At 34.4% G+C, this 18973-nt stretch overlaps 4 protein-coding genes across 11 annotated transcripts; 1 reads left to right on the top strand and 3 right to left on the bottom strand.

Moving 5' to 3' along the window:
• Nucleotides 1-112: 112 nt before the first annotated feature.
• On the bottom strand, nt 113-8798 carry LOC120778511. 2 transcript variants are annotated; one of them, XM_040110343.1, is made up of 6 exons: nt 8713-8798; nt 3637-3763; nt 2127-2294; nt 1864-1997; nt 1011-1211; nt 113-945 (listed from the first exon to the last, which is right to left on the bottom strand). In XM_040110343.1, the coding sequence occupies exons 1-6, from the start codon at nt 8773-8775 to the stop codon at nt 367-369; spliced, it is 1272 nt and encodes a 423-aa protein (XP_039966277.1). In that variant the 5' UTR covers nt 8776-8798; the 3' UTR covers nt 113-366. The 2 variants fall into 2 exon arrangements, with proteins under 2 accessions (XP_039966277.1, XP_039966276.1); XM_040110342.1 differs by lacking the exon at nt 8713-8798 and adding an exon at nt 4263-4627 and having other exon boundaries at nt 114-945.
• Nucleotides 8799-8827: 29 nt separating this feature from the next.
• Nucleotides 8828-9877, bottom strand: LOC120778512. Its single transcript, XM_040110346.1, has 2 exons — nt 9762-9877; nt 8828-9703 (listed from the first exon to the last, which is right to left on the bottom strand). The coding sequence occupies exons 1-2, from the start codon at nt 9783-9785 to the stop codon at nt 8903-8905; spliced, it is 825 nt and encodes a 274-aa protein (XP_039966280.1). The 5' UTR covers nt 9786-9877; the 3' UTR covers nt 8828-8902.
• A 2805-nt stretch (nt 9878-12682) lies between these two features.
• LOC120777305 lies at nt 12683-13706 on the top strand. Its single transcript, XM_040108530.1, has 3 exons — nt 12683-12834; nt 12904-12978; nt 13065-13706. Exons 1-3 carry the CDS (start codon nt 12683-12685, stop codon nt 13441-13443), a joined length of 606 nt encoding a protein of 201 aa, XP_039964464.1. The 3' UTR covers nt 13444-13706.
• Nucleotides 13707-13794: 88 nt separating this feature from the next.
• LOC120777304 (probable methyltransferase TARBP1) lies at nt 13795-18353 on the bottom strand. 7 transcript variants are annotated; one of them, XM_040108523.1, is made up of 9 exons: nt 18336-18353; nt 16288-18263; nt 16021-16215; nt 15586-15961; nt 15015-15214; nt 14557-14947; nt 14359-14495; nt 14137-14307; nt 13795-14081 (listed from the first exon to the last, which is right to left on the bottom strand). In XM_040108523.1, the coding sequence occupies exons 2-9, from the start codon at nt 18240-18242 to the stop codon at nt 13919-13921; spliced, it is 3588 nt and encodes a 1195-aa protein (XP_039964457.1). In that variant the 5' UTR covers nt 18243-18263; nt 18336-18353; the 3' UTR covers nt 13795-13918. The 7 variants fall into 7 exon arrangements, with proteins under 7 accessions (XP_039964457.1, XP_039964456.1, XP_039964463.1 ...); XM_040108522.1 differs by lacking the exon at nt 18336-18353 and having other exon boundaries at nt 16288-18314; XM_040108529.1 differs by lacking the exon at nt 18336-18353 and having other exon boundaries at nt 16284-16376.
• Between the last annotated feature and the right edge of the window lie 620 nt (nt 18354-18973).

The raw sequence follows: 18973 nt of genomic DNA, 5'->3' as shown, positions 1-18973 counted from the left end.
AGCACTACTTGAGAACGAAGCACTCCATTATGCTCTACTGTCAAAAATGGAAACACTGTGAAACAATTAAAGTTTTAACATTGTTTAATATTTTTAATCAAGATAACATTTTGATATTATTTATTTACATTATTGGAAACAAATTATTTGTCATTTGCTACTTTATATAGACTTCGATTGCTACCAATTTAATTTATTTAGTGTAAGGACTATTATTATTTAAAATTTACAGGTTTGCGCAAAAGTATCACACCCGTGTTCGATTTACAAATGCTTCACAAAAGTTTGAAGCATGTTTCAAACATCAACAAAAAGTAAAGGAGGCATACATATGTATGTAAGTATTTGTATGCGTACAAATCACGTTTATGAAGTATAATCAGGCTTTGGAATCTCCGGATACATTTGTTTTTGGGGTTTGAGTGGTACTTGAGGTTTACCTATGATATTGGTGTAGGACCAAGGTAGTTGACTACGTAGTTCTGCGTTCAGACGTGCGTTTGACTGTTCTACATTTGAATAGCGGCTATTTAGAGGTGTTTCTGTTGATAGGTGTTGAGCTTGTTCCAAAGGCAAAACAGGAGAAATCGGCCTGGAGTTCGTGGCTGGATAGTCAAGACGATCCGGATGTGAATCCGCATGGCGATATGATATATTATTATTTTCAGCTGTCCTCAATTGTTCGCTATCATTTTGTGTTGACACCGCTGAGACCTGGCGAATTGTAGCCAATGCAACCGGTGTTGAGTCGCCATTGAAGCTTTTTTCATTTTGAATTGGAAGTTGTTCAATTACTATCTCTTTTGTATTCGCACCAGGTTGAATGGGTGGCAGTTCTGTTCTGCGTAGGTTGGTATCTCTCACATGTCTTTCAATGGTTGCAGTAGAAGAGCTCTGATCACCAGACAGATTGGTGGAACTTTCATTTGTTACTGAACTAGAACTCTGAAAAGATAAAACATTACTTGATCTCATCGACATTAATTGGCTCAAAAATTGCAAGTATTTACATTTTTTGCCAGAACGTGAGACAATGACAAGCAAAACCCGGTTCCAAAAATGTTAAGCAGCCATATAAGTACCACGCGCGAACTCAAACAAGTCAATACTACCGCAGGTGTGATAAAATAGGCATCAAAGTTTTCCAAATAGTTCATTAAAACACTATTTGTGGTATCAGCTCCGATATATGTAAATGCATCGTTTACTGTCTAAAATTTTAACATGTTAACGTGGTTTAGCAAATAAATTTACAAATTTACAAAATTTTAAGTATGAACTTTCTGCATGGGTTGAAAAATCGGAATCCTAACCTTAGTGCACTAACCTTAATTGAAATATCTCTGAATTTTTTTTTACAACTGAAAACTGTGAATTTTGTGTATTAAAAAAAAAGGTTGTTTTCTGATAACAAACAGGCATCTCGTTCAGAAATACCAGAAGAGGCGGTAAAAACGAAATTTAGTGAGTCAGCTATGATCTTTGATATTCGAAGAAACAAGTAGGTAATATAATTCGTGACTTTCTACAAAAATAAAAGTCTGGCGGGCGACGGGTAACGTATTTTTTGTACATCGATTTTTTTTTTCCCCGTTCACGAATTGAAGGAATTACGCTTTAACTACTATCCCACCCAACGCATTTGCCAAATTTGGCAGTTCGGCAACTATTGCCTATTACTCAACTTCGCTCAAATTAAGAGGTCAAGAAACCACAATTTTGTAAGATTCGATGGCTCACACTATCTAACGAATATCAATATGTCGAGGGAAAAAACCCTATTTTCAATAACACAAACTGTTATTTCATTATTAGGCCAAAGGCTTTTCAACCCACGAAGATACATACATATGTATTACTTACAGTTGTGGGTATAATGTCATATATAAAATAACCAGTTGCTACACCGTCTAAAATACATCCTCCGATCACTATTAAAAACCATGGCCAAAATGAGATGGCTGCAACGAACTTTGTAACACGTCCGCATATTGAAGCTATGATGTAAAAAACATATTAACATACAATTTAAATAAAAATTATTAACTTTTGGCAGTTGGGAGAACCATTTGCTCGTTTTTCGAAATTAGATTATTCAAATTATTTAACATAAAAATTTAACTCACCTAAAACAAGCAGAGATGTTACTATCCATAAAGCGCTTACTGCTGCATATGTGATCAGAAATATGTACGTCCGATTTGTAATTTCAAATGATTTCGACCAAACCATTTCAATTTCAATTTCGGCTGAAAGACCTGTCGCTGATACTTTTGGATTCCCGCAAGTTTCTCCTTAAAAACATAATATAATCCTCGTTTTTAAAAGCGCACGCTGATATTTTTAAGAAAAAAAAACTTGTATATTTTGACAATGATTCACAGCTTCATTGACAAAAGATTTTAAAATTAAAACTCTGAGAAACAAGTATTAGTTCTTATTAGTAAAGACAATGCAATTTAAGTATTCTCCATAGCTGTTAGAGAATGTTTTTTCTGAAACAACAATAACAACGGTTAGAGTCTTCTATAAAAACCACACTGAGAACTAAAATTTATGGTTTTTGAACTAATATAGAAATTATTAAAGAACTATATAGAAATTATAAAAGGGCATTTAGATGGACTTTCTGTTAACATTTCAATACTGAACAGCGTATATTAGGTTTGCGACGAAGTTTGTAAGACCCCAAAGGAAACGTCTAAGATTCTTTAAAATATACGTATCTACATATATTAAATTCATCAGTGTGACGAGCTAAGTCGATTTAGTCATGTTCGTCTGTTTGTATATACTCAAACTAGTCCCTCAGTTTTTGAAATATTGATCTGCAATTTTGCATACGTCCTTTTCTCAGTACAAAGCTGCTCATTTGTCGGAACAGCGGAATCGGACCATCACATACATACATAACTGCTGTACAAACTGAACGATCAAAATCAAGTTCTTATATGGATTCCCATTTGAAGAGATATCTTCACGAAATGTGGCATGGGCTAATGTCTAAGACAATGCTGCAATCTTCGAATAAATTGTGTAGATCGTATTAATGTATAGACTACTAGCAAATATATCTCATACAAACTGAACTGATTAAAATATTGCAGAATTGCTTTGGGGAGCGATTTTTCTTATTTTAAAATCATTCATTGCACATCAAGTAAAACAAATCTAAATTTTCATGACCGTAATCTACGGCCAGCTACACTATTTTTTTATGAACGAGCCCAATAATTCACATATAAATTTTGTGCATATTTTTCGATGTGGTCTGTATTAGGTTCCCCAAAGATATCTGACAATTGTCATCTCGTACGACATCAACTCGAAAAAAATACTACTTGCTTACTCGGGAAAAAGAGAGTCATATGCCTAGTTGGGACTCTGGTGAGCACCAGTTACAAAGTGGTAATTTGTTAGTTTGAGCGGGTAATTATACAAAATTAGATATATTAATATGTATTTATGTATGTAAGTATATGTAGTAGGAATGTGCTTAAATACTATAATAATTACTCTTAATTACTTAATACTTGTCTGTGTGGTAATTATAGAATCTCGTCATTTACGGCTTTACGCTTATAAACAGTTTAAATGTATACACATACATACATACATATCTAGAAACACACATACTTTGAAAGTAAATCAAGCGCATTACAAATTCAAAGGGATTTTTGGTTATATCTGTCGTTGCTTCATTCTGGCAGCTTTCCTGAGTTATTCCGTATATTGACAAACCAAGATAAACGCAGCCTTGGAGCTGAAAAGGTATCCACATTTCAATATACATATGTACACGTGATTATGCAATTTTTTACAACTATGGTAATAATGATTGAAAATATAAAGTGATTCACGCTTTCGTCAACGCTTACACAAATGATAGATAGGTATAGTCCGCTATATGCTTCCGCAAACAACAGTCAACATTTGTGTGTATGTATGTATGTACACAAAAAATTAGGAAACCCATATTTTGTTCAAATCTATCATGCTTCGTAGTCCGAACACAGATTTTTATAAATTTTAATTTAAGTTTAGAATAGAAAAAGGTAAGTTCGAATTATGGATGTTTTATAATTTTTAAGCACTTTGTTTTTTTTCGATATTCATGTTAATTAGGTTTGGATGAATCTTTAAACCTATTCACAGTTGCACGCGTATATACATATGTACATATGTATATTTTATGGTTCCGAAATACAAATATGAATATTTTCTTTTGTATTTTTGAGCGTTTAATAAATTAGAATAATTACCAATATCACAATTGCCATGAAGGAGATGAAACATTTGGCAAACCCGGTATTGACATTAGAAGCCATAATGCTTATATTGCTTTCCGAGAGTATTTCCAAGATAAATGTGAATTAAAGGGCTTTTACCCTTCCTTTAGCTTTCACCGAGCAATTTTTACAACTTGTGACTGCGAAAACAGAAACCTACGACGGTAATGGCGATAACGTTAACTGCTTAGCAAGTGCTGGCGTTGACGAAAATATGATTTGATGGAGTATTGTATAGTCGTTTATCATCTGGCGTTCAATTCGATATCTTATCAAAGTAATAACTTCTGCCGTTTTTCCAATCAAGTGAGGTGGGGAATTCTTTAATGCCGGGTACGAGCATTACATACTTTTGTACGTGGGTATGCTAAACCATAACAGAGAAACATAAAAATTTTGCAAAACTTTACACAGCATTCTCCCAAATATTAGGTATTAAAATAAACAGTTGAAGGGCCCTCATGCGGTGTTATCAATCTCTTATCATATTAGCTTACATCATTATTGGCTTCTAACTATAAAATCATGCATCGGCCTACATCTACATACATACATATACCATACCCAGTGGTCAAATCTACAAATTAAAAACTACTTTACAACTAGCATGAGCCAGAGGCCCAACTAGTTGCCCGACGGTCTTTTCCTGAGCCAGCAGTTGGTGCATTTTTCAAGTTGTAGTATCTCCTATCATCAAACAAAGTTGTAGATAATTTCGTCTATCTTGGAACCACCATTAACACCAGCAAAAACGTCAAGCTCGAAATCCAACGCAGAATAACTCTTACCGACAGGTGCTACTTCGGACTGAGTAGGCAATTGAGAAGTAAAGTGGTCTCTCGACGAACAAAGGCCAAATCCTACAAGTCACTCATCATCCCCGTCCTGATATATGGTGCAGAGGCATGAACGATGACAACATCTGATGAGTCGGCGCTACGAGTTTTCGACAGAAAGGCTCTGCGGAAGATTTATGGTACTTTGCGCATTGGCAACGGGGATTACTATAATGAAGGATAAGGGGCTTAGGGCAGTGGATGGAGCCATGTGTAAAAGTTTACGCAAGTGAGGTAAAATCTCTTAGCGCCATTCACTTGGAAGTTACCAGAAATGATTCTTTTACATATGGCTGAAGCAGCTCACGACTTCCGGTCTTAGACCAAGCATCCTCTGGATAGCCAAAAAATATTCCTTTGAAATCGAGCTAAAGTGAAAAGGCGAAACATCCCCTCATCAGGGTTGTGCGCTGAGTTTGGCACCCACCCCTTAAAAAACACTACCAATGAAAAGAAGAAAACAGGCCTTTTGATGATGACCACTGCAAAGGTTTATTGATTACGATTTAAGGGCATGCACCTGGAATGTCCGGTCACTTAATTGGGAAGGTGTCGCTGCCATTGATGTCCTAGTTAGAGTAAAGGTTGACATCACCGCCGTCCAAAAAATGCGATTGACGGGACAAGAACTGAGGCAAGTAGGTCCTTGTGGCTACATTGACCATTTAATGAAGCGCAAATTCGTTGTGAGATTCGTGATGAGGAGAGACTCAACCTCAAGGAAAGTTCTATGTTGAGAAGCTGCAATCACAACAGACAGCCGAACGATTTTCTACTCGACTTGCAGTCCTGCTCTTTGAGAGCACTCCTCAGCAACTCGGTATAAAGGAACTGTGGGACGGTGTTTCAAGCTCCTTACCTACAGCTATACCTACTACCTCGCAACGTTACAATCGAACACAACAAGTTCGAGATGGGATAAAGAGTTGAAGAGGGAAGCGAGACGCATTTGCAGACAAAAAAAGAAAGAGGCCGAAATGCGTGAGTACCAAGAACTTGACAAGCTGGCCGACAGGGGTAATGCTCGAAAATTATACGAAAATAATGCAGCGACTAACAGAAGGTTCTAAAACCATAGCATACTTTTGTAGAACCCCCTGAGGTGATCTAGTGACTGATGTCCAGAGCATACTACAATATGGAGGGAACACTCCAGCTTGCTAAATGGCAGTGAAAGCATAACACCAGGAGATGGTGAAACCGAACATGAAGAGGTTCGAATAGCAATTACCCGTTTGAAGAACAACAAGGCGGCGGGCCGATGGATTGCTGGCCGAGCTATTCTAACACGGCGGCGAAACACTGGTAAGGAGTATGCATCAGCTTCTTTGTAGAGTATGGTCGGGCGAAAGCATGCCCGATGATTGGAATTTAAGTGTACCCTGCCCAGTCCACAAAAAGGGAGACCCCGCAATCTGCTCCAACTACCGTGTGATAAGCCTCCTCAACATCGCTTATAAGGTTTTACTCGTATCGAGCGTATTGTGTGAAACATTAAAACCCACCGTGAACAAATTGATTGGAGCTTATCAACAACTGATCAGATATTCACCATGTGCCAAATCTTGAAAAAGACCTGTGAAAAGAGGATCGACACCTCTTCGTCGATTTTAAAGCTGCTTTTGGCAGCACGAAAAGGAGCTGCCTTTATGCCGCTATGTTTGGAGTTTGGTAATACAGCTGTGTAAACTCACGTTGAGCAATACCAAAAGCTCCGTGAGGATCGGTAAATACCTCTCCGAGCCATTCGATACCAAACGGGGTTTCAGTCAAGATTTGTAGATTAAACTTTTTATAAAGCGGGCCATGGTTACTTTTTTAATGTTGTACCAAATAACATTCTTGTATATTATTATGGCGCTCAGAACTATTTTTAGCAAGTTTCATTAAGATAGTATCTCAATTTTCAATCAAAGTACTCTTTGCACAGGCGGACGGACGAATAAACGGACAAACTGTCACCTGGACTTACACTCGTTTCATCGTCCTGATTATTTATATAAATATATCCCTATTTTTATCTCGATTCGTAGTAGGTGATACAAACAACCGCTAGGTGAACAAAACTATGAAACTCAGTAGCAACATGTTGCGAGACAAATACCAACCCGCAACAAAAACACACAGGTAGGAATTATACCTATTAAACAACACAAAACGAGATATTGTATTACAAGTTCATTAACATTGGATTATAAGCACCTCAAATGTATAACATAAAAACTATCGGGTCATCCAAGTAGAGATGATCCAGCATTCATAATTGGATAATATTAAACCGAATAGACCACTTCCAGCAAGCAGTGAAGAAAATATATCAGCCGTAGCTGAGAGTGTACACGAAGAAATTTTGCTCAGCGTTTGTGCCCATTTCTGGCTCAATGGGTATGTAAACAAGCAAAATAGTCACGTTTGGGACGAAGAACAACCTGAGGAGATTCACGAGCTGCCATTTATATTCAGAAAAAAACGGTTTGGTGTGGTTCGTGGGCCGGTGGAATCATCGATCTATGTTTTTCAAAAATGACGTCGTTGAGAACGTAACCGTCAATGGCGATCGCGCCATGATAACCAACTATTTGATGCCTGAAATTGAAGCTCGTGATCTCGGCGACATTTGGTTTCAACAATAAGGCGTCTCTTCCCACACATCGCATCAATCAATGGATTTATTGAGAGAACACTTCGGTGAACAGATAATTACAAGTTTTAGGACGGTCGATTGGACACCAAAATTGTGTGAGATCATACCGTTAGATTTTTTCCTGTGGGCATACATAAGTATGTACATATGTGAAGTCTAAAGTCTATGCGGACAATCCCGCTTCGATTGACGCCTTGGAGCAAAACACCACGCGTGTCATTCGCCAGTTTCCAGTCGAAATGCTCGAACGACTCATCGAAAATTAGAGTCAACGGATGAATCATTTGAGACGTATCCACGAATGACGTTTGAAAGAAATAATCTTCAAAAAATTAATGCCAAATGTACTTTCGAATGATAATAAACATTCCCCATTAAATTTAAGGTTTCTGTATTTTTTCTTTCAAAAAGTAGGGAACCTCGAAATGGATCACACTTTAATCCCGATTGTTTGTCTTTTACCGAGAATCGACAAATATTTATCGCCATATATACATATATGTACATACATGCATATATAGTACTAGAACATGTATGACCCGAGTTCGACAATTTTAATTTGATATCTTCCTTGATTCAAGATCATCTATTGTAAATTGTAAGATTGTAATGCAAATTACGATATGAAATGTAATCTAAATTTAAATGAAGCTAGCCAACTTTTACATTTGCATAAATGAAATATGTGGGATATTTAGGAGGGCTTCAGAAACTCAGATTCACACAAACATATACATATGTATATATATATCCACTTCTGCCCATATACACACACATATGTACGTATGTCAACGAATAAAAGAAAAATATCTGTGAAGTTACTTTGCATTCAAATATCCCAAATACACACATAGAAACATTGATTCATATACCTGCTGGGAACTGTGCAGCCATTGTTTGCTTAAGCGTTGTGAGATTTCAATAATTATACGCACCTACATACCCGTATATTGAATTTACAATTTGAGCCCGTTTCATAATTGCTTTGTTTGTTTGCACGAGTCATATGATTTGCATTTACACCTTGGATCAACTTTTTTAATAACTAACATGGAGTATTCATCTACACACACAGGTAATGATCTGCGTTTGGTTTATTTTAAAGAAATATTATAATACAAACTTGCGAACAATTAAACTCGAGCTGATAATATTACTGGCTCTGCCTCGATTTCAGCTACATTTGCCTTAAGCTCCGCCTCAGTTTGTTTTAATTCTGAAACCGTGTTTTTCGGTGTTGATGACGACAGACTTTCAGGTTCCTCATTGGCAGTTTGTTTGGTGTTGTTGTTTTTCTCCGTTTCCTCACTAATAACTTCAGTTTTTTCCTGCAATGGTGTAGCCTTGATGTCTGTCTTTCTAATGATGATTTGAGTTGGTTTAGAATCAGTGTCCTTCAAAGTAGCGGATATAACTTTTGTTTGATGCAATTGGAAAGCCGGCAAAATGGGGAAATTTCCAAAATGGGGTTGCACAGAGATATGTTCAACCTGTATACGAGTAGATCCTGATTCTTTATTCGAAATGTTTTCGTTGGATGCATTTATTGAATCAACACTTTTTGGTTCAACCACGGTTTTATTGTGATCGCCGTCGGAAGAAATAACTTGGCCTGATTCATTATCCGTTTTTCTTTTGAGTACTGCATGATCTTCAATAGGACTTAAATGACTATCGGTTGATTCCGTTCTTTGATGTGCGAGACTGCCAGCGCTAGAAGCTGATTGTAAAAAATTCTGCTCTAAATCCCCAATGAGCGATTGTAAGGAAACCGTCTTCAAACTTGCATCTTGATTATCTTCATAGATTCGACGCTTTACTATTTGTGAGTGCGTTTCTGGATTATAAAGATTTACGTTTTTTAAATATCCGTCAAAAATATCATCCAATTGCGATGGGCGTGCCAAAGATGTTACACACAATGTGCTAAGCAACTGAAAATTCAAATTCATAAATTTTATTGCAAACCGAAATTTACTGTTAATCACTTACTACTAAATATGTTGCACCCCACATCACAGCAGATACGAGTGTATTCGTTTGAAGTGTGATTTTACGATCAGATGCGACTGCTTTCCTCAGGCACGAATTCTTTTAGAAGCACAATGGCTACGAGTTAGGCTTTTTAAAGTTTCGATGATATACTTAGCACAAAAGCTTTTGCGGATCGAGCGTGTAAGGTGCAAATTGCTTTGATAATTTATTTCGCTTGATTTCATTCGAGTGATGCTTTTAATTACCCTTTAGTTAAGTGTTTACTTCGGTACATACATACCGAATATGCAATGAAGATTTGGCTTAAAAGTACCAAATTTGTTTAAGTTTCGTAAATTCAAATGCAGACGTCATCAGATATAGGAACAACAAAATGCGCTTATCCGTAGTTTATGGCACACAAATTAAGGTCTCTGCGTAGAAAACCACATCTTTTTAAACTTTATGATGTATGTAAATAACAATCGGTTGATCCGTGAATTCTGGACCAAAATATTTAATACAATTAGATATAATTAATAATATATATATATAGTATATATACTTATAAGAGAAATTAAAATACTGAACAAAAGAACAGCAAACGAGAAAAGACGAGCAAATTAAGTAAGACCAGGAACAAATTTGCTTATAGCTCAGGATTGATGGATGAATCAATGAATCAAGCTCAGGATTATTAGAAGGTTGCTTGTATTACCTAAAAATAATCGAGTTAGATATAGGGTTATATGATCAGGATGAAGAGACGAGATCAAATACAGATGGGTGCCTGTTCGTCCGCCTGTGCAAGCGATAACTTAAGTTAAAATTCAGATATTCTTGGCAAAAAAGTGAGGATGAGTTCGTAGATGGTCGTAATCGAACCTTTGCCACGCCCAGAAAACGCTACTAATGAAAAGCCTATAAAATACCATAACTTAGCAATTAATTAATATATAAAGCCGTTATTTTTGGGGTACAACTAAAAAAAAATGGTCGTGGCACCGCCCTCTAATAAGTCTAACGCACCTGTCTTCTAAACTATCAATACTATATTAGCCAAATTCCTATAAGAAACCCTACCGACAATGTAAAAAATGAAATCGAATGATTCCTCATATGATGGTTTTTTTAAAGATAGATACAAAATTTTATACCCGAGATGGCACAAAAGATTTTTATAGGTGTCGGTGTTAAATTACAACGATTTTGAACACCTATATCTCGGGATCTACTGGACCAATTTTATTATTTTTATCAATTATTACTTCTATTCAACGCCTGCTCCCTTACATTCTTACGATTCTTACACTTTTTAGTACGTATCAAGCACCATTGAAAAAATTCGGTTAAAACTTTGCAAAAATAGTGTCTTTTAGGTATGGCACTTTTTACCGGATATATCGGTCAGTCTGTAAGATTTATTATTGCAATTCGGTGACAGTTTGCCGGTATGTCAAAATTTTGCTAAATTGGACCAATAATTCGATTAGCCCTCATATACCTAAAAGTAAATTTTTCTTACTTCCGTTTGACTTTATACTTCATATAAAGACAAATATGTTAGAAAGCTGGTTTTTCTAATCTGATATAAACTAATCTATAAAATCTGGTGAAAACTTGCCCTAGGCCACACATAACTAACAAACCTTATGTACCTGAAGGTATTATCCGGGTATTGATCGTTGCAAGAGTATGAAGTATTCGGTTACAAACCTTCCTTACTTGTTAATTTTTTAAATATAAATTTTTCCTGTTTCTATCTATGAAAACTCAGAATATATGTAGTATTGATAATGCACTAAAAATCTGAATATTTTAAATGTGGGAGTAGGTTTTTTATTTAAAATGAATGCATAATATCTCAAAAATGTTGTGTCTAAAGTCGATTGGAGCAAAATTAGTATTAATAAAGTATTTTAATACTTGTTTTATGAACGTTTTACATTGATTTCAAAGCTTTAAATCGTTTATACCAAAAATCGTAACTTTAAAATCACCAATTCTCATCAAATTTTTAACCCTATTTTTGTACATAATTTACGAAGTAATTTTTAATCTAACAATAACCAATTAGTAGATTATTTTATAATAATTGTGTTTTTTCTTTCAAAGTTTTCTAAAAAAATGAAAATTAGGAAATACTCTGCCTGGAAAAACTATTATTTAACGAAAGAACCTTGTCTTTTCGATTTCGGAAAATACAGGAGCTATTATAAGGGACACCCCAAACCACTTTTTTCGATACAAATTAGAGTAATTGTGGCCATTGCCATATTTAATTAATTTCTTCGTTTAAATTTTACAGAAATTACATTCTTCGATATGACGTTAGAATAAAGAAATTAAAATTTTTCGTAACAAAAGATTACTGTTTTTGCACGAATTAGCATTGCAGAGCAGTAATGATTTTGATTTTTGCTTGAGTGACGTTATAGACAGACAGAGCTGACAGAGCTTGAATCTTAGTTTTTTACATTTTACAATAAATATTGTAACAATCTTCCAAATTTTGTTTATTTACTCGTATATAAATATGTACAACAACATCTACACACATAGTACGTAAATAGCGTTTTTCAAGGGTTCTCAGTAGTCAACTCACGCGCATGTGCCCCTTCGCTTTGGAATTGAACACTACAAAACACGCTAAATTAATTAGAGCCACCTCAGAGCACATGCCTCACTTCCTTTATCTGCTTACTAATTAACACCTTAGAATCGTTAATTAACAGCCGATGTTAATTAACGGAATTGCAAAAGCTCCGAAACATCAATTCCAGTTAAATGAGTTCGATATAAAAACCAGGTAAATTATGAAACGAAGTTCAAACTGTCTAAGTCGTTATTTTACTGGGGAATTGTGTGGTTGAGATCAAATCGATCTTTAAAGGGATCCAGCTGTCAGGCATAAGCGGGTTACAGCAAATCAAGTAAAGATGCTAGTAAAATACACCGTTTTTGCTTTCATTTTGGTAGCTTTGCTCTCCACTGGCTCGATAGCATTGCCCCTGCTGGACTCATCAAGTGACATAGATAACTCAACGTTACAGGAAATGATGGCCAGTGTCAACGATACACCGAAAAACCTGTAAGTCCCAAATGATGATGATTTCTAGAATTTTTTTTAATATTTTCACTGTTCTTGCTCTATGAATAGGTATGTTGTGAAAGCTGTTGTTTATGAAATAGGAATATTAACGGAAGTCGATGACAACGAAACCAGTTTCGAAAGGTAGACATGTTATATAATACATACATACATAATTTCAATAACTACACATACACATACGATAAATAATACAAATAAATAATTTCTAGTCAAGAACGAGTGGATTTAACATTCTATGACACCCATTCCAATCAGAGCCACATTAACCTTGGCAATGTACCTCTACCGATTCAAACGAATATATCCGGACAAGTACTTACGGGTATCGCTCCCGTCAATATTGGTGCATTTAGCAGTCCTACAGAACTTTTGGAAACGTTGCCCTTAACAGGAACTATTGTTAATATAACTCACAGCAACACAGCTTATTACCAACTCAGCAAGTCAAACGTTAGTGACTCGTTAAAGCCTCGTATAACGGATTTTGGCGATTTGACAAATGTGTCCCACCTCTTCCCTGTTGTGAGCCAGGACCCATTGCAATATCCAGCTACTACTAGCGACAAAACAAATTCTGTGGAAAGTTAAAAACAGTCATGTAAACGCCTTACCGTTTTTTTCTGTTAGACTGTGGAAGTGTTTATGATAATGTATATAAATATTTATTTTAAGAGAACAATTCGACATCTTTTACTTGCTTATTTAAAACAGTATATTTTACGTACTCCGGTTTCGACCTTTGAATGGAATAATCTTATCACATATCAAAAAGGAACAAAACATTTTAGAAATGGTATTGTACGAAATTTCAATGGACCAAATTTAAATATTTGATTTATGGAATACATAAACACTTTCCTTGATAGGAAAACATTTTTTGTTTCAGAAATGGAAGGTATGGCTGCTTTGCTTTAATTAGACTAAAAAAATACTGAGTGATACTGGTAGAAATAGTTGATGAAAAACTTCAAAGCTTTATTATCGCATAAAAGGACAATAACTATGTACACGCGAATATACACATAAATATTGTATAATATATATATAAATACGTCACAAGATTTTATGTGCTAGAGTTTCCAACGATGTGTTGCTTACAATATTCCCACATAAACAATGCCCCCGTTACGTGTACATTTAGGGAACGTATTAATCCAAATTGAGGTATTTCAATAGCATAATCTAAAAAGGCCAGAATATTGCTTGGTATACCTTCCTTCTCGTGCCTGAAAATATTGTAATGTAATAAACTCATAAATCTCATAAATATATTGCACTCACCCTAAAACCAATACACATTTCCGAGGAAATGAAAACCCAATTATATTCTGACTGGCAACAGTTTGTTCGGCTCCTATAATATCAAAACCGTCTTCGCGCTTGTCTTTTAAAAATTCTTCCAAATTAGCTTGTTGGACTTCAAAAATATTCAAATTTTTTTCAGCAGTCATACTATAATTAAATAGTGATAATAAAAAAATACACATAACATAGAATAATTACCTCACACTTTTGAAATCATCTTTTTCAACAATTTTTTTTGAGCTTAAAACCAAGTTTCGTATACCAAGTACTTCACATGATCGCGCAATGCCTCCAATATTAGGAATTTTGTCTATAAGACTTGCCACTACAAACATCTAAGAAGACATAACGTTTTATTCGACATTTGCATAGTCATAAAAGCACATACATACTTACATAACAATTTACAGAAGCTTCTTCCTCAGCAATGCTACTTTTGGTGCAAAGAGCGGTTTCCGGGTTCATTTTACGCTGCGTATTAATACCATTGCTGCTAGCAAAAACTACTTGCTCAGGTGTGTGAAATTCTTTCATAAAACTGCGCTTTTTCTTCGAAAATATATGCCTTGATGTTTCATATTTTTTAAAATCCAAATTCGATATATATTCGTCGGCTGGTGCCATTGTAATAAACATTAAATTATCGAAAAAATGTTTAGTATCAGCTAAATATATATATGGGAGCAACAACCGTACATCATTCAGAAGTTCATTCAATTGTGATCCGATAGCCGAACCAATTGCTTCTTGCAAATTATATTGATTTGGAAATGAAGTATCGGCATCACTGAAATATTGATATTCTTATGATTTAATTTTTCTTCTGCGATACAATGGAGCTAAGATATACGTACCATTTATGGTTTTCTAAAATTGTATATATAACCAGCTGTGCGTATGAACGCGTCTGGAAATGGGGTCCCATGGTAAGAGGAAGAAGTTTGTTTATAACAATATTTTCATAGTCTTTGGAAAGCTTGGTCCGATTTAAGACAGCGTAACAATAAACCATGCTAATAATAGACACCTGCTGGCTAGGTGTGTATTTGTTTACCTTAAAGAATAATATTAGTAACTAATATTCTGCATGTAGGTCAATATACAGTTTTGCGCACTCAATAAGCAACTTAAAAGGACTCATATTCTACTATAAATACTGGGCGTATGCGTAAAGCCAAAAAGGACTTCATTGAAAATTTAGTTGATTACTAAATTTGTAATATGTTAATTACACGTGTGTTTTGATGAGTCATTAAGGTTCTTTAGAGGAGCATATGTATGTTAATTCAATAGATTATCAATTAGAAACTGCGTGTATGAAAACTGCAAAATTGTTACAAAGTTAAGCCTTTAGTGTACAAAATACACAGGCGACTGCATTGTTTCATATGCACACTTTCTTGATCGAATTTTATATTATCTTACATCATTTAATTTTTTTATAATAATGTCATCATTAGTTATACACTTCGCAACAAGCAGCTCGAGTATATAAGTTATGTTCAGTTGATTATTGTGGTTTAATAGCAGGTTTAATATGTCTTCACTGCAACCACATTCCCCTTCTGATTGTATTAGTAAGGAAATTACTGCATTTAATATTCTCATTTTCATTCGATGTTCAATAGAATTCTCAAAATACCTTGGCTTTTTCGAACTTAAAACTTCGAGTTTGTTTAGAAGTTCGGTGAGTATTATAGCGTTATTTTCGATTGGCAATGATAAAATATATCTTAAGCGCAAGTGATGGAAACGAAGGTATTTTCGTTCATATGTTTCTAGACAATAGATTTCTTCAATCCTGCCAGAAAAAATCAAATTAGTGTTACAAAAATTTAAATTTCTGCATTATATTTTTACCTTGCGTCTCCGAAGTTTATATCACCCATTAAAATGCCCTCAATATAGGTTTCTGTCTTTAGAACGACACCAGAATTTAACACTGCAGAGCATATACCAATATTTTCAAAATCTGTGCGTATAATTCGGTCCGCATTTTCTTTTAATTGATGCGGCGCATATATATTTTTGAAGTAATTTAATAAATTTTCAGTTCTGTAAAATAATCATAAAATAGTGCATTTTTATATAAACATATTTCAAATAATTTAATTACTATTTACCTACACAACATAGCAAAGCGATGTCATGCGAGACAATTTTTTAAGTTGTCTTAAAAACGTGTCTATTATATATTCATCCATAGTCTCTGTGTTAGAAACTAGCAATTGAGAAAGTTTAAGCAATGTTTTATGGGATCCCGTAGTTAAGATTTCCTCCATATTCTCAATGTAGTTATGTAAGTTCAGAGTATCTGTTATATACTGTTTGGTGAAAAAGTCAGGCCACTTTTTGCGAACAAAAGCTTCTGTATTTTCCCCGCAAGGTAGTTTTGAAATTACTTCGTCACTTAATTCTTTATAAGAACTGCCAATGTATTTATCTAGTTGCAGATTCCAAAATGACTGACAAATATTTTGTGCAATTTCGGAATTTTCCGTCTCGAACACCAACATGAAGAGTATCCAATTAAGATTATTTCGATCTGCTTCTGTTTTTTTCTTTAAACATTCAACGATCCCATTTAATAAAGATGTTTTGTTTAGTTTAATTTCTTCGTTTTTTTGAACGATATTTTCATATTTCAGTGCTGGATGGTCGATAGAGAGTTCTCCATTCAGATTATTTGTAACAATTTCATAAAATCGTTGCGATAGAGAGAGCGAATCCCCATTATCGATGCAGTTTTTAAGTTTAGTACAAAATGTTGAAAAATTATTAAAAGGATCCGTAACATTATACAAAGTTTCAATTAGAACGATATATTCAGTTATTGTCATACAATCAATAGTTTCGGAAAATGTGTTTTCACATAGCTTAATGCATTTTAACCGGATAAAAGGATTTTGTAAAACCCGGACTCTTGTAGCAATTTTTAATAATAGTTTGTTAGAAATCAAATTCGATGTTGTTTTGTATTGAAAGATATGAGAAAGCCAAAAGTGTAGTGGAACACTTTTTAGATTAATTTCCATCATAATTTCCACAAACCGAACAACATCTCCGTCCAAAAATTTTTTAACAGAATCCGTAGGAAGAAAATAGCCTTCATAATTATATAACCTTGTATTATTGCTGGCTCTTACAAATTGACCTAAAACATTGGGGCTGAAGTCTGAACAAGAATAATTTTGGAGAATATATACAAGTGCCCAACGGGTAACCAGAATATTTTGATTTGATAAAATTTTAAGATAAAGAATATCCAGCCATATTTTCATGTTCGCGTTTTGAAAGTCGTTTTGTTTTATATGCTCTAGAGAAGGTAAAATTAGGTGTGACTGGTTTTCTTCTAAATTTTCCAATATGGTAATATATGACATCCAAAAACGCTGTTCTGTCGAATCAGTACAAGTGTAGTTTTTAGTTTTTATCAAATATAAAGCAGCCTTATATTCTTCGCGACCATCGCATTGCAATAACTTTAAAATCAGCTGCTCAATCTCATGTCCATCTTTGAAACCGTTTATTATTGCAGAGAAATCGTCAAAGAACTGAATTAGCACATATGTCGTTGCGATTGATATATCCTTTGTATTTTTTAAATTCTTAAGAATCATATTCCAAAGCCGATTCACAATTTCAACTTCATGGAACGATCTTGAATATATTTTTAGGCAAAATATTACATCTGAAGTTAGGGATTTACTCCAAGTGCTGGAAAACAACAATTCCACAAGTAAATGTGCCCATTCAGATGATAATTTTAATTTTGAATCACGTGGGCACTTCTGCTTTGATACTTCTTTAACTACCTGGTAAATTATCCTGACGATGTGCTTTAAAGAAAACTCACTTTGCTTGTATAGTTTAATCATTCTTTGAAAGTAATCGCTGATATCAATTGTTGATCCATTTTCAATTTCTATTTTGATAGCATGATTTATCATAGATATATTTATTTCTGGTGTCGGCGTTTCCTTTGCGGTTGATCTTTTGAGCTGCTCTTCTATTGCTCCAAGTTGCATTGACAGAGCAATGTAAGGAATTTCCATAAAATGCGATTTTCCCAAATTATCCATTTTTGATTATCTTTCCTTATCCTAAATAGAGATTAAAAATTCAACAACTTTACATCTAAGCGAAATGTGCAATTTTCGGCACCCTGTACTTACTTTTCGATACCCGATATCAATTCTATACATGAAATAATTTGAATATGTGACATTAGCTGGCAGCTGAGTTCGCTCTCCAAAACATATGAAAAAATTTAATCTGCATAACACCGCATTTACACAGAGAATGTACATTGCTAACATTGCTAACATCGGTTAAATTTTCGACGTTTGAATGCTTGCCTTTTATTAAATATCTTCGAAAAATTAATTAAATGAAACGCATATACTTTGCATGCAAATAACTGTATTAACGAGATTAGAAAAAATTCATTAATTTGAAGATTTCGGTACACATACATCTTTTTGATATATCCATTTAAATTAGGACAATCCATTTATACTGGCTGCGTGCCAAATGGTAAAAAAATAATTTCTCATCAGGTTATTACTAATCATTATTACCAAATTGTTTCGCTCTATTTTACAAATATATTTGTACTATATTTATAAAGTGTTACTGAGAGAAATTTTTAAAAACAAGCTCATGGATATCATCAGATGTAATTCAAAACCGAATATAAAAATATAAATTTTTACATGCATGCACGCAAAATTTCTCATATTGCTATCGTTAGACTTACACAGCTACAGTATAAAATAAATTTTAAATTAACTGAACGAAGTGCATACGGGAA

Source organism: Bactrocera tryoni, chromosome 5, assembly GCF_016617805.1.
Source record: "Bactrocera tryoni isolate S06 chromosome 5, CSIRO_BtryS06_freeze2, whole genome shotgun sequence".
NCBI classification, from domain to species: Eukaryota; Metazoa; Arthropoda; class Insecta; order Diptera; family Tephritidae; genus Bactrocera; species Bactrocera tryoni.
Note: the sequence above shows the minus strand (reverse complement) of the source record. Positions and strands in the feature narration are given on the sequence as shown.